Here is a 15,884-nt window from a genome sequence, read left to right on the forward strand (position 1 = left end):
GGGTTTCTCTGTATAGCTTTGTGCCTTTCCTGGAACTCACTCTGTAGCCCAGACTGTCCTCGAACTTACAGAGATCCTCCTGCCTCTGCCTCCCAAGTGCTGGGATTAAAGGCGTGCGCCACCACTGCCCGGCTTTAATTTATTTATTTATGCACAGGATTTCACTGTTGCCCATACTGACTGTGAATTCCTAATGCTTTAGCTTCCTGAATTTGGGATTATAGGGATGTACAACTAAGCTCTTTTTGAGCTTATCTGTTGTTGTTCTCATATATTCTTTTTGTAGATTCATGTTTTACCTTTTTAAATTTTTTAATTAATTAATTAATTAATTTTTATTTTATGTCCATTGGTGTGAAGATCTCAGATCCCCTGGAACTGGAGTTACAGATAGTTGTGAGCTGCCATATGGGTGCTGGGAATTGAACCTGGGTCCTCTGGAAGAGCAGCCAGTGCTCTTAACCTCTGAGCAATCTCTCCAGCCTTCATGTTTTACCTTTTAAGAATAACTTTTCATTGACCAATCTTTCAGCCTTGTCTAGAACTGAGACACGGTCTAAAATTTGGGACTTTGACCATGAAACTAGAATAGTGCCATGTATTCTATCTTTGAACTACTCTGACATTCAGCATTCATTGCCTTCTTCTCTTTCTCTTTTGCATTTTACTATTTGCTCTTCCATCCATGATGGAAAAGCAGGGAAGAAGTAGTGAGTGGACAGAGCTGCATAACGCTAGTATTATCGAAGAAACTGTCAGAGAAACTCTTCCTTTGTTTCTTCTGCAACTGATACATGCTCTGTGAAGGGTGTGCCTCAAAAAGATGTAGTGCTTATACTTTCTCTGAACCCAGATCTGCCAGGTGACCCAAAAAGAAAGAACAGGGCAATGTCCGAAATGTGATTGATGGCCCATAGAGTTCTTTCCTGAGTTTGCTTTGTGCTACTCATTCAGAGTCGCAGATATTTCCTGTTGGGAATTGCCCTTCAGAAGAAAGCTTAAAAAGCAAGTTTGAAAACTTGACAGGAAACTTTGCAAGTAAAAGTGTTTGAAAAACTTGGAAAGCGAGACTCCGGTTGATTATGAATCATGTTCTTATGTCTTGGTTATTTTTGAAGTGTTTTTTTAGAGTTATTTCGGGACGTTTGCCCTCGTGGTTTGGCAAAGGAAGAGCAGTAACAATTCAGCGGCTTTTCTAAACCACTGGGGTTCTTTAAATGGTTCCCGGCACGGTCTCCTCCATGGATGCAGCTTAGAAAATGTAGTTTTCCTGTTGCAATAGAACTTCTTCTGTGATCTGTCCTATTAGATTCGAACTAATCTTCTGAGTTAGCTAGGAGTTGGCCAGCCTGATGGTTTTCACTTAAAAGTTACCTTAAGTTTTGGTTATTTTCTCAGTAGTATATCTGTTAGGCTGTATGTCTAAAACCTGCCTGTGGTTAATATAGAAATAACCCATAATTAGTTGAACTGTTTTTTTATGTAGCCAAGTAAAATTAGGGATAACAATTAAATTAAAAACCGTTAGTAGATTTTAAGTGTACTTACCACAAAAATAAGTATGTGAGGTAATTTCTTTGTTAACTCCCTTTAGCCATCCCATGATGTATACATATTTCATATATCTTCTGTAGCATAAATATATACAATTTTTTTTCAGTCAAAAATGTTTATTTAGCATTCTTGGGTTTTGGAAATACAGAATATAGAAGTTCTAGTAAAGACGTATGAATGTAGTCATACTCAGGTAGCTCTGTGCTAGTGTTACCACCTGGAAAACAGATAAACAAGATGCCATTGGGAAATGATAGTCTTGTTGTGACTTGACTTGATTATGGATTGGTGGTCACCCCACAGAAGGATGTGTACACAGTGTCTGGGTTTTTGAAATGGTGTGGTCCTGTAGGTCCACACTCTAAAACCTGAGAAATGGTTTTGTCTTAAAGTATGTCAGGATATTTCCCTATCCCTACTTTTCCATCTTTAGGATCTCTTTGAGCATTTCCATTATACAAACATTTCCTGAGTATCTACTGTGACCTCTGGATCATTTCATGTTTGCCAACAATGTGGAAAGCCCACGGTTTTTCTTTTCTTCTCTCTCTTCTCTCTTCTCTCTCTCTCTTCTCTCTCTCTCTCCCCCTCCCTCGCCCCCCCTCCCTCCCTTTCTTTCGGAATGGGGAGTATTTAGCAGCTAGAAATCCCATGGGTGAAACAAGTTTATCGCAGAACTATTGGATGGAGATTATTTGATTTATTGTGTAGTAAATCACCATATAAAATATGTATTTAGAAAAAGTAAAACCCATTCTCTAATACGTTTATTATAGTAATAGATTAACTCTCTAATAATAATAAACCTATTATTCTCTAGTGGCTTACTTATATTAATTTATAGTTTTAAAATTTTTCTTGTTAATGTCATGGTTATACTAAATTACTCTAAATAACAAACAAACAGTTATTTGGTAAATAATTGACATTTTGTAATTACAGACCTTCCCTGGCTGTTCACTTTTAATGTGAAATTTTATCCTCCGGATCCTTCTCAATTGACTGAAGATATCACCAGGTACTTTGCATTTACATTTTCAAATGCATCTTTGCTTATGACTTTTTTTATTTCTATGCTCTGTGAGTATGGCTGTAACTTTAGGGCTGAAAATCAAAGCAATAAAAATGTGTGGTATGAACTTCTGCCTGCATATCTGTATGTGTACCATATGTATGCCTAGTACCCACAGGGCAGATGAGGGGGGTGAGTCATAGGCAGTTCTCAGCCTGGAGACGGGTGTTGAAAAGCAAAGCTGGGTTCCCTATAAGAGCCCTAAGTGCTCTTAACTGCTAAGCCGTATCCATTCCCTCCAAACAATTATTTATACACACACACACACACACACACACACACACACACTGGCTTGTTTCCTCAGTTGCTTATCATTGTGTCTGCGGGAGTGCATGCCAGCGTACACAAGTGGAAGTAAGAAGAAACTTTGTGGAGTGCGTTCTCCTCCCACCTCGATGCAGGTTCTAGGGATTGAACTCAGGACATTAGGCATGTGTCTTTGGGCTGCAGGTGCCTGTAGCTGCTGAGCCATCACAGCAGCCAACAAACTTAGATGTTTACTTAAAAATGGATCTTCTTACAAAGAGCTGAAGTATTGCTAGTTTCAAAACTTCACACACACACACACACACACACACACACACACACACACACACACATTGTTTCCCCTTTATATTCAAGTCATAAAACACTTAAAATATTGCTGGCAGCTTCGTTTCCTGTGTTATATATATGATTAAAGGCATACCTTTAGTTTTTCAGATTCTAATGTCAAAGTATTTTTTTAATAGTATACTCTATGTTTTCCTATGTTAGTTTCAGTGTACAGATGTCATATGGACATTTATTGCCGAGATTGGAAAAATGGCAGGTGTTTTGTTTATTTTTACCTTGTCACCTGTTGCTAAATACCAACACATGGCTAATTAATTACTACACATATTTTAATCATGCCTTGATTGAATTATCTCCAGCTAGTAAATAATAAATAGTAGTTTTTGTAACTGCACAGTGATTTTCTTAGGGTATAATCTCTGGTGTGTTGGCATGTAGGGGACAGAGAGCAAGGAAAGGGAGAAAAGTGGGTCTTACAGCCATGGGTAGAGACAGCATCCACGTGAGAAAGTAACTTTTGCTAGGAACGACAACCTGAAACGATCTTTTCAATGAGATCGCTGCTGTTTATTTCAAGGTCACATAATGGTGCAGTGAGACAGTTCAGTCATTGACGGCAGGTAGCTGTTGTTGTGACAACTCCCAGTTAGATTCCCAGGCTCCGTGCCAGCTGTTTATTGTACCCTGACTTTTACTCTCGCCTTCAAAGACTTCTCATTGCTAAGGCAGCACATTAGCCTCAGGCAAGTCTATTAACTTGCTTTGGACTAGAGATCATGACTTCCAAGTGCTTGCTCTTTCTGTGGAACTGAGCTAGCTATCTCCAGACAAGTCAGTGGGCAGTCAAGGGTTTCAGTGTAGATTCACTAGGATTGTGTTGAAGGCATTTCAAGAAAAGAAGAAATCAGCATGAAAATGATAGAGATGAACAAGAGTGAGTGACTACCATTTTTTCTTATAAATGATTGCTGTTGAGATGTCTATTCTCCTTTAATCCCAGCACTCGGGATGCAGAGGCAGGTGGATCCCTGAGTTAGAGACCAGCCTGGTTTACAGACTGAGTTCCAGGACAGCCAGGACTACACAGAGAAACCTTTTATTGAAAAGCAACAACAACAACGAAAGATGTCTATTCTCTTTATTAATTTAGACTTAGTTTTTTAAATAAGCCACCCATGTAGGAGCAGGCTGAACTGCATGTTATACAAAGGCTATTTTTACTGTGAATATAAAGAGTCCCTATGTTTATGTTTGCAGTGGAATACTAAAGTTAAAGGAATTGAAGGTGCGCTAAAGTTAACTAAGGTTTCTTCTCCATCCTTTTCTCTTCCTGCTCTCACAGATATTTCCTGTGCCTTCAGCTGCGGCAGGACATTGCTTCTGGCCGCCTGCCCTGTTCCTTTGTGACTCATGCCCTTTTGGGATCCTACACACTGCAGGCTGAACATGGAGACTATGACCCAGAAGAGTATGACAGCATGGATCTTAGTGACTTCCAGTTTGCCCCATCCCAGACCAAGGAGCTGGAAGAAAAGGTGGCAGAGCTGCATAAAACTCACAGGTCTGTTGACCTGCTAGCTGGAGAGACCAGCGCCGGGACAGGGTGACATAGTTTTGATACTTGCTGGATATTGGAGGCCAAGTTTTTAGCTTATCTCCTTTCTCCTTCTGGAGCTCGTCCAGCACTGATGGAGTCAACCTGCAGCTAGCTCTTGAGATGTCCTTTTAGTGTTCTTCGTACTGTAATATGGGGATTGTGTTCTTGAAACTACACTCTTTTATCAGAATAATGTAGATTCCCATCTGACACTTCCTTCTCTGTCCCATCCTATCCTTACCAGACACACAGGAAGCAGACTTGGGTATACTTGGTTTGGCCTTACTTTACAGTTCTTCTGCTTCTTAGTATCTCTATTCCTGTATTTTATAAGAAAGCCAGGGAGGTAGGGGGGTAGATGATATCAAAGCACACTGTATAAGTGTTTGAGACTTTCAAAGAATGAAAATAACGAATTTTTAAAAAATTAGGATGTGTTGAAGCATCTGGATTGGAATGATAGATGGTGATGGGTTTGGGATAGCTGAAATGTGCAGCTGTCCCCACAGGCCATGGAACATAGCCCTTTGATTTAGGTGAGGATGACGTAAATTACTTGAATGCCGTGTATACCTTGAATACTTTCCTATTTCTGTCAAAATGGAGTTTACATGAGTTTTCAGAATCTCTCAAAACTACAGAATGTTTTATATTTTCAAGCCATAATTTTAAGAAATTTTGACTAAAATTATTTGAATAGCTTTCAGAGATTTAAAATGCTTAAGGGGCCTTATACATTGACTTTTGTTTAAAAAAATAAAAAAGATCAGTATTTGACTTTATTTCTGTATTTAAATTCTACTCAACAGACATTTATTCTGTCACTCAGATTTGAAGTGCTAGGTATGAAATGTTATGTTGGAAATGAAGACTGTTGGGCCAGGGCCCTGTTAGCTTATGTTGCGCCCATTATTGCCCAGTCTTCTTCCCCAGTGAGAATAATGGAAAGCATCATTTTAAGGATAAAAATGGTAAGTGTAGAAATTGGCCTCCTTGACATGGGCAGGCTAAGATTAACTGACCGTAGTAGGAAGTGGTGGAGATGGAGCTGCAGCTTGTCTTACTCTCTGAGTTCCTCCTGCACTCCCAATCGTACACACTCCTGTATCTATTTTGAGCATATTTGCATCTCTCGGTAACACAGTTTCTTTTGATTCTCAGAGGCTTATCTCCAGCACAAGCTGATTCTCAGTTCTTAGAAAATGCAAAGAGGCTTTCCATGTACGGTGTTGACCTGCATCATGCCAAGGTATTGTAAAATTCAGTGGGAATGACATTATTCCAGTTTAGCAACTGATGTTCTAGGAAATCTTCAGTTTCACAAAGCCTGGTTCATTTTGGAAAATGCTGTGTGTCTCCACTTGTGGGTCTTCAGTATTTCTTGGTGACCACTTATAAAATTCATGAGTGTGGAAATCACCTGTCCTCTCCCTGCTTCTTCTTTCGTCAGTGTTTTGTTTCCATTTTTTAAAATTTATTTTATATACCAACCATAGTTTCTGGTCCCTCCTCTCCTCCTGTTCCCTCCCCCCACCTCTTTCCTACCCCATCCCCCCATCCACTCCTCAGAAAGGGTAAGGCCTCCCATGGGAGTCAACAAAGCATGGAATATCAAGATGAGGCAGAACTAAGCTCCTCCCCCTGCATCAAGACTAAGCAAGGCATCCCACCATAGGGAATAGGTTTCAAAAAGCCAGCTCATGTGTCAGGGACAGATCCTAGTCCCACTGCTAGGGGCCCCACAAACAGACCAGTCTACATAACTGTCACCCACATGCAGAGGGCCTCCGTCGGTCCCATGCAGGCTCCCTAGCTATCTAGAGTCTGTGAGCTCCCAAGAGTTCAGGTCAGCTGTCTCAGTGGATTTCATGGTCTTGACCCCTCTTGCTCAATGTGCTGTAATATAATTTTATTTATGTTACTCAGGTATCACAGCGGATAATGAAATTAACATCCGTAGGCTATACTGTACTTTTATTTTAAAAACAAAAAACTATAACTTGTGTTAGATCATTCTTAGTAATGATGCTGCCAAACACTTTTCTGTTACTGAATTGGGACTTAGACTTAATGTGCTGTTTGTCTTTGCTTTGTGCGTGTGAAAGTTTGTCCCCCATTGTTAATGATTTCTTAAACTGTGTACAACTCTGAGTAGCAGTGTTGAGTTTGTCTCTCTTGACTGAGATCACCTGCACCCTGGAGGGTAACTGCTCATGTACTTTGAATATTGTGTACCTCTTCTCTTCTGCACTGAAACACGAGGGGAAAGTTGTTCCTTTCTCCTTTTTAAAACATACTTTCATCTGTCAGCTTTCTGCTTTCGTCTGTACCTAAGTAAAACATTTTCACGCTCGTGATTATTCTATATTACCATTGATTCCAAATTAAATCTCTGGGAAAAGAAAACTAATAATAACTTCAGAAATTGTCTCAGTCCTCTGCAATATGTCAGCTGAAGGGATGCTTAATGAGAACTGCTTGTCAGCACTTAAGTTGCTGAAAATGCTTGAAAGAATTCAGAGGTTTCAGCACTGGCAGCCTAGAAGAGAAATTTTCTGTGGATTGGTGTTTTACAAAATACAGGTATAATTCTAACAGCTGTCAGTTAGCATAGCAGTATGCCAGCAGACTGTCCACGAGGGTTGGACTTGCTCCAGGGAAGCATTCTATCTTCCATATCTTCGAGATGCTGAAATTTGGGTCTTTTTTCATTCTTCCCTGTTAACTCCTGGCAGAGCCTGCGAATACAGAAATTGAATCTTTTGCAGATTTTTATATCTTTTAAATGATATTTCTATAGTTCTTTGTAAATTCAACCCAATTCCTGAAGATGAATCATTTAATATGAGCATGTGTTCCACTCTTGGAATTAACTTAGGCACTGTCACTAAGATTGAAATATGAACATGTTGACATTTTCAATCATGTGAGGTTTGCTTTGCCTCTGTCTGTGTAACTTGTCATTCTAACTGTCGAATGGGTTATACTTGGCAGGACTCTGAAGGTGTGGACATCAAGCTGGGCGTGTGTGCTAATGGCCTTCTCATTTACAAAGACAGACTGAGAATTAATCGTTTTGCTTGGCCGAAGATCCTGAAAATTTCCTATAAGCGCAGTAATTTCTACATTAAGGTTAGACCAGCAGAGGTAAGCAATGCCTTGTACCCTTGGCTTAGCTAACGCACTATCAGTGTTCCCTTTGCTAGTAGGAGAGATGAATGAATTCCTGCCATGAAAATACTGCAGAAAGAAGCTCTTCTTTGTTCTTGTGTGGTACACAAGCCAGGGTTCTTGATGATAACCTACATACGAACATTCCTGTTTCTGATATACACAACCACTATATCTTTCACAAGAAGGGATCTTTTTGTGACCCACCTCCCACCCCCACTCACAGTGGGAGCTCATTTTTTTCTGTTGACTCAGTGAAGTGATGGAATGTGTTTTAGTGGGAATGAATAGTCATTTCACATGGGCAGTTAATACTTGCTTTTCATAGAAGCAGTATCATAGTCTGAAATTTTTTTATTTTGTCTGACTATAGATAGACTAATACTTTCTAAACAAGAATTATTCCTGACAGAAATGACTGAATCGGCTTACAGTAGCATGTAGCCAGTGCTTAAGGAATCGGCTGATTTTGTTTTACGGATTTATTACAGCTGGAGCAGTTTGAGAGCACCATTGGATTCAAATTGCCAAACCACCGGGCAGCTAAAAGGCTATGGAAAGTATGTGTGGAGCATCACACTTTCTACAGGTAACTTGAACAGTCTCGTGCAGTTGCCCTTGGTACCCTGTCCAGGTTAGGTGGAATGGATAGCATGGCAGATGTGACTGCGCCCTGCCTCAGGGTTTCTGACTCTGCTGGAAGCCATGTTTCGGTTGTTTCTGTTACCTGAGGCCGTGCTTTGATCTGCCTTCTGGTTGTCACTGTCTCCTTCCACCACCCCATCCTCACACCACCTGCTGCTGTCCTTTCTGTCATCACTTATAATTCAGAGTTTTTTTCTTACCAGCTCTCCTGGACTTAAACTCTTTCTTAATAGGTTTTCTGTATCGTGATAATAGGTTTTTCCACTGACACGATAAGCCAGATCAAGCCAAATTGAAAAAGTAAAAGAACAGGTTTATTTGAGCAAAGCAACTCCCAGGTGAGTTCTCCAGCCCCAAAGATCCAGGCAGGAGAAGTCACACGGAACTAAAGCAGGGAGGTCATATAGCCTGTAGGCAAGGGGTGATGATGCGTGTGCCACAAGCTGGGTTTGTGCCCAAGTTTGGTCAAAAGCTGACCGCTGTAGGTGGGGACTCAGCTGCTGGCAGCTTCAGGGGAGGAGCTGCCCAGCCACCAAGAATGCAGAACTGGGCTTTTTGGTGCCTTCCCTTTGTTGGAGACTCTCCGAGAGGGAGGAGTTTGGAGAGACAGAGACAGAGACAGGAAAAGGGCTTTTCGGATCAGCAGGAGTGAGCTGGCGGTTCCAGCGGACATTCGGTCAGCTGGAACTCTGCCACTGCTCTCTTTGGTGGTTTGGTCAAGACGGTCTGACCGACCTTAGGCCCCTCCCCAGCACAGCCGCTTCCCCGTGTGCTGCTGTGTGTGCTGCTGCCGGTGGGTCTGACGGCCTGGCCGGCCCACTTGGGCGCCTGTGTTGTCAGCGGTAAGGAAGCAGCACTCCTGCTGGTGGGTGGTCCGCTAACACAACCTTGTGAAAGTGCTCTCCACCCTTAGCTGGGTCATCGCTTCTGGCCGCCCGTCCTTTGACCTCCCTTGTCCTCTGAAATGTTTGTGATCTTCCAGAGTCTTCCATACAGCCTCTCCTCAGGTCCCTTGTAGAAACTGGGGTCACCAGGGCTCCACTTTGTTTATTGTCTTTTCCTCCTAATTTATTATCTCTTTATCTCACCACCTTCATTTGTAACCTTCTCCTTTTCAAGGAATGGATAGACATTGCTTTGGTTGTTTCTTTCATCCCTCCCCCAAAGGAGTTTTCTGGGTAAGTTTATTTTCTAGAAGATGCCTCCTCTGACTTCCTTGGCCAGTCCCGCACCCATGCCTTCCTTAAAACACAAAGCCCCAACAAACGAAACTCCTCAAGAGCCCCCATGATTCTTCTAATCTCAGTACTTGGGAAGTGGAGGCAGGGCGGGTCTTCGTGAGTTCAAGACTAGCCTTATCTACTTAGTGAGCTAGTGAGACCCTGTCTCAAGCAAGCAACAGAGCAACAGTGAACACCCCCCCCCCCATTTCCTTTTATCCCAAACTATAGCTTGTGTCTGTCGCCTTTTAAGCCTTTTCTTTGGGGGCGTATGTTTCCCAGTAGTTTGGTTCTTTTCATTTCCTCTGGTTTTGGTCATTGTGGTTTATAAAGCCAGCCAGGTTGAAGTGTTTTCTCTAGACTCAGGACGAGTTATTCAGCTGTGTGGTGCTAATGAGGGGGTTCCTTCATTTCCTTATGGTATTATTTTCAAAATTAAATGGGAGTTTACGTGTGAAGCAAACATAATCTATTTCTGGTGTATAATAATGTTTATTATCATCATTGACACTATCACTATTTTTTTAAAATAAAAACCAAATTGTAGCTAATTACAAATGACTGGTTCTTACAGTGAAACAGAAAATATTCATTTTCGAGAGTACTCTAATACACTAATTTTAGAGGAGACATATAATTCAACATGTATTTGAATCTAACTCAGTTACACTAATCATGGAAGTCCTCGAAAAGTTCATGTTTCTTGGTAACCTGAGCAGACTTTCCTGAAGAAGCCTGGGCCTACCTCGTATATAGCTAGATCACCTGTCATACAGGTCTAGCCTGGGCAGATAGCAAGTTTGCTGTCAATTGATGATACCCACAGCAAGGGTCCTGTTGGAAATGACAGGCGCTAGGAATTCCTCTACTGTTTATTGTTGTTAGACACAGCTGACTGCTTCATATTGCAGGAAGTGGATGCTCAGAGGTAGAGCAGTAGCCACACACTGGAGCAGAGGTGGGACCTGAAGGCCTCACTGTCTTCTGTGCCAGCTTTCTCTCTTATGTGCCTTCCAGGGATTTCTGTGATGTGCTAGTCCTGCAAAACTCACTTAAAAGTAGACTATTTTGCTCCTGAAAACTTTTGTGATCATGGTTAGTTAACAAACCAAAGGTCAGCCGTATGTGACACTTCCAGAGCTGCATAAAACAACGTATTTAGCATGGAAAGGGAAAATCCTAATGTGTTTGTAGAATAATTTAAGTCAGATCAGTGGATTTTGCTGATACTTTTTATGAAATGTGCAAATTATTTCTTTATAAAATTGTCAGGCGTGCAGATTGACGCTATTAAAAATAAACAAGTCTTTCTATTCATTGATAACCAATCAGATATACTAATGTTAGCAGAACACAAATGTTATAATAAAATTACTAGTCACATTATAGAGATTGCTGCTATTGTAAGTGCTGTGCAAGGATTATTTTAATCTTTACAACCTGTTCACAATCTTTACCACTTAAGACACAATTGCTATTGGCTATACTTGGCATATGGGAAAGCAGGAACAGAAGTGTTAAGGTGTGGTGGTCATATCAAGAGTAACAGGTGGAGATGGAGTTTAAGCCCAGGGACTGTGGAGCCTCATTCTCATCAGTGTGTCTACTGCGCTGTGCTGCCTACCTGTCTGCAGGGGCCGCCTCCTGTGCTCCTCACAGCTTTGTTCTCATAGGTCTGAGAGAAAGATTAGGTTCTTAGAGCCAGAGAGTCACTTGCCACTTAAACTTGGCAGCTCCATTATAGAGAGCTTTGTGGATACCTCTGTACCACTCATGGTTAACTGTAGTAATTTATATGTAGGCTTTTTAAAAATGGTTCCTGTCTTTCTCATAGATGAGCATCGATGGTATTTAGCTTATAATGGCAGGATTTTATAAAATTTAAGACAGTATTTTACTACTTAAGCAGTCAAATATATAAAAGTTGATTCATTTTTGACACATCATTAATTAGGTCATTTTACTCAAGGTTTTTAACATTCCGTGGAAGTTCCTTTTGTAATTTTCATATTAGTAAAGCTAATAGGATAAATGTCTTATAGTTCACTGCTTTGATAGTTTTTATGAAGACACAGGTCTTATTGCAGTCTGCTGTGTAAAATAAAAGTAATACCAAAAAGAAATAATTAAGTGAGTGAATTAAAATATGTTGTGTGTTGGCCTACATTTTTTAGAGGATTATTTTATGTAACCTCTGATTTCAATCCCCAAAAAATTATCTTAGAGAAACCTTCCAGTGTTTGATCCTTTTTTGTTTTGATATTAATTTCTATTTAATTGCAATTTAATTACTTCAAAATTTATTTGTCATTGGAAAACTACCTGTAAGGTAATGCTTTGGTTTACTGGTGCCAATTAGATAAGAAAGTTTTTCATCCCATTTGAAATAAATAAAGCCATTTTCAATTATTTTTGCTTTCTTTTAATTGTACTATATATTTACCTTTTAAATGTTTTCCTTGTATGTCTTAAATTTATATATTTTTGTAAAATATCACATGCAAAAATGCTTAAATGGACAATTATTCTGATATTTACTTAAATAGTAACCAGTTGGCTGACCATTACCTTAACGGAAAGTAAATTAGAAGAAATTTGATTGTGTAGTGTACCTTTCTCTCGTTGGACATGGATGTTAAATGTCTTCTGAGACTCTGTTAATGAGAAAAGTTACCTTTCAGATTGGGTGGGGGACACAGCAAAACCAGATTCATTCTAGAGTTCCTTCTGAAGACTATATTGTTGTGCATTTACTAAGAAGACACGGCACTTCAGTAGTAATGGGCCAGAGGTCACAGGGCTTGCAGCAGTTTCCCTTTGCTAGATTTCCAACACACAGAGCCCAGAAGTGATTTATTCCTCAAGGCTGCGTCCGTGTGACACCAGGAAGGAGAACACTAAAAGGGTGCTTACCCGTTGTCCCAGCTGTGGGAGAGGGGGAGGGGACGAGGACAGGGCGTCTGGGCAACACAGTGAAACCCTCATACAAAACAAAGCAAAAACCCATTAAGATGGGCGTTTGGATATGCCTAGACTTCACAGACTACAAAAGGTTACAACAGGAACAGGCAAGTGCCCACAGTGCATAGGCCCTGGCACACGTCCTCATGGAGTTATAGAAAGTAAAGTAGTAATTGGAAACTGGGAAAATACCTCTGAAAGATTTTTTTTTTTTTTGGTTTTTCGAGACAGGGTTTCTCTGTGTAGCTTTTTGCCTTTTCCTGGAACTCACTTGGTAGCCCAGGCTGGCCTTGAACTCACAGAGATCCGCCTGGCTCTGCCTCCCGGGTGCTGGGATTAAAGGTGTGCGCCACCACCGCCCGGCCCTCTGAAAGATTTTACATTTTCTCTAAAATTGTTTCCTGATGAATGAGAGGTTTCTCAGTTGTTTTAAAGTTACTTTATAAAAGAAACAGAAAATATATTAAAATTTTAAAGTGATATATCTCTTTAAAATCCATGACCTTTAAGTTTTTTTTTTTTCTCATAGCTCTCTCCATAAAGTAGACATTCTGTCTGTAATTTCAGAATTTTCTTTGGCAATTTCTTTTTGAGTTATCAGTGCATGCTTTTCCATCGTGATGGTCTTTTCGTCTTTCCCTCCACTGGTCTCTGAGAGTGGACTTCACTAATAGACCAGAAAGACCAGTGTGATTTGCCAGAGAGCACTTTCCCCACAGTGGCTGCACCGATAAGCTTGTCAGCGACCTTACCTCCTGTTTCTGTAGGTGTCTGCATTCTTGCAAAGCAGGTTAAGGGCTTGTTTCGCAGTATTGCTAGCTAGAGAAACCTACCATGTTCAGCCCATCAGAAGACAGTCCCAGGGGAATAAACAGCCACCAGAGTACACATTCGCAGCACTGTTGAAGTACACCATTGTGTGTATCTTAGGAAAATGTATAGGCAGAAGATGGAATGTGCCTTGTATAGTTACACTTTACCATATGAGTAGATTTGGACCAAGAAAGCATGATGTATATTAGTTTATTTATCATTTAATTCTGACATAGTGTGTTTTTTTTGATAAATACTATTTTGAGACTTTTGAGTTAAAGGAGGATTACCTCTTACAGTTATCACAGCTGACTTCACCTTGCCTTAGAACTTATCATTCACTAAGTAGAAAAATTCTAAAACTTACACAGATGATCTAGGAATACTTGGAATGACTTTAGAAAAAAACTTGTAAAAAATGACTTTTCCTTGGAAAATGATTGAAATCTCCATATTCATGAACTGTCAACTAAAGTCTTAATTATAAATTGTAAGATCTCTGAGACTATATTTTTGTTAAGATTTTTTTTCTACTCCCAAGTAAACAATGGCAAGATAATTTCAGTTGTATCAAAAAAGATTAGCTTACTTATTAAAAAGGGTGCTCTTACATAAATCTGAAAGTTACTTGTGATTAAGGTTTGAATTCATACATTATGAACCCAAGGTTTACATAGTAGAACTATGTTGACAAAAAGGAATATTAGTCATCTCTGTGGATCACTGTGTTAAGTTCTGTTCTTCAGGGAAGAATTACTTAATGGAACAGATTCTTGAGTTAGATGGGTTTTTTTTTCCCAACCAGAAAGAAGCATAAATATTAACAATTGCTAATGATAATGGGCTTTTCACTTGGCATTTATAGCTAGCAGCACAAGTTCAGACATATGTGTTTACCACAAATGATTTACACTAACTCAGATAAATATCTTGATGCACACTCAGAACACCTGCTATTTGGTTGGGCTGGGGAAAAAAAATCTGTGAACTATTCTAAAACGACATATGACCTGGTGTGGCGTTGCACTTTAATAGCAGCACTTGGGAGCTGGGACAGGTAGATGAGTTGGAGACCAGCCTGGTTTGCCCAGGGAGTTTGAGGCCAGCTAGGGCTGTATAGTCAGACCTTGTCTCCAAAACAAAACAATAAAATCACATAGGTAGGAAGGATGTTTTTGTAAAAGCTTATATGTAGCACTGTTTTTGACTAATATTTAAAATGAGATCTTAAAAATATATACCTGGTTTGTTTGTTTGTTTTCCATGTACCTGAAGTCTGTGTTTTTTCTTTTCACTTGTAGGCTTGTGTCTCCAGAGCAGCCACCAAAGGCCAAGTTCTTGACCTTGGGGTCCAAATTCCGCTACAGTGGACGTACCCAGGCACAGACCCGCCAAGCAAGCACCCTCATAGATAGGCCAGCACCACACTTTGAGCGTGCCTCTAGTAAACGTGTCTCAAGGAGCCTAGATGGAGGTAAATACATTTATAATTTTGGATTCTACTCATCTTTTCTAGTCCACTGGGGTCAGAAAGTGATGATCTAGTTAGTAAGACTGCCAGACATCCTTTAGAGGGATAGACAGTTACCCCCAAATTAGTAAATGATTGTTACTCTCAGAGTGAGATAATTCTGCATTCAGGTTGTCGCTCTCACCACGTATTTCCTTTGTGTTGACAGCACACATAAATAATCAGTATGTATTTTTGTTTGTGGTTATAAGCTGTTGGATAAACGTGTTTCTCTTGGTTTTATTTGATTATGATCTCTAATGTGGCTTAATTTCTTATACTTATTAATTGCTAACAATTCTAAAGGATTTGGGGGGTAAGTTTGTATATGAATCTTTTTCTTTCTTTTTTTCCAGACATGGTTACTCTGTAGCCCTGGCTGTCCTAGAACTCATTCTGTAGACCAGGCTGGCCTCAAACTCACAGAAATCTGCCTGCTTCTGTGTCCCAAGTGCTGGGATTAAAGTCATGTGCCACCACTGCCCACTGCATATGAATCTTAATTCAAATAATTGTTAAACAGTTCTCTCAGATTTGAAGCTGTGGTTTCAGAAGTTATCAAACTTCCAGCATACAAGAAAACATTCTAGGCCTCAAAGGATTCATTTTAAATATGGTTTTAAATAATAATAACAAAAGAAATACATACTCATTTGTCTGGGGAAATAGTGTAAATATTAGTGCTTTTGTGTTAGAGTTCAGATGAGCTACATATTTGTAGTTTTATTAACATATGCATGGAAATGAGGTGATGTTGCTTTTTTCATATTATCATACTGATAACTA

At 40.0% G+C, this 15,884-nt stretch overlaps 1 protein-coding gene across 29 annotated transcripts in view; it reads left to right on the top strand.

Annotated features, from left to right (window-relative positions):
* Epb41l2 (erythrocyte membrane protein band 4.1 like 2) overlaps positions 1–15,884 on the top strand; it is a 175,560-nt gene that overhangs the window by 119,122 nt on the left and 40,554 nt on the right. For all 29 annotated transcript variants that reach the window (XM_052751207.1, XM_052751211.1, XM_052751212.1 and 26 more), the window contains exons 6-11: positions 2,497–2,572; positions 4,524–4,742; positions 5,940–6,027; positions 7,773–7,925; positions 8,441–8,538; positions 14,890–15,062. In XM_052751207.1, coding sequence (XP_052607167.1) covers positions 2,497–2,572; positions 4,524–4,742; positions 5,940–6,027; positions 7,773–7,925; positions 8,441–8,538; positions 14,890–15,062 — 807 coding nt within the window. The remainder of the gene's footprint in view (positions 1–2,496; positions 2,573–4,523; positions 4,743–5,939; positions 6,028–7,772; positions 7,926–8,440; positions 8,539–14,889; positions 15,063–15,884) is intronic.

The sequence above is a fragment of the Peromyscus californicus genome, unplaced genomic scaffold (genome assembly GCF_007827085.1).
Source record: "Peromyscus californicus insignis strain IS unplaced genomic scaffold, ASM782708v3 Scaffold_22__1_contigs__length_63687245, whole genome shotgun sequence".
In the NCBI taxonomy this organism is placed as follows: domain Eukaryota; kingdom Metazoa; phylum Chordata; class Mammalia; order Rodentia; family Cricetidae; genus Peromyscus; species Peromyscus californicus.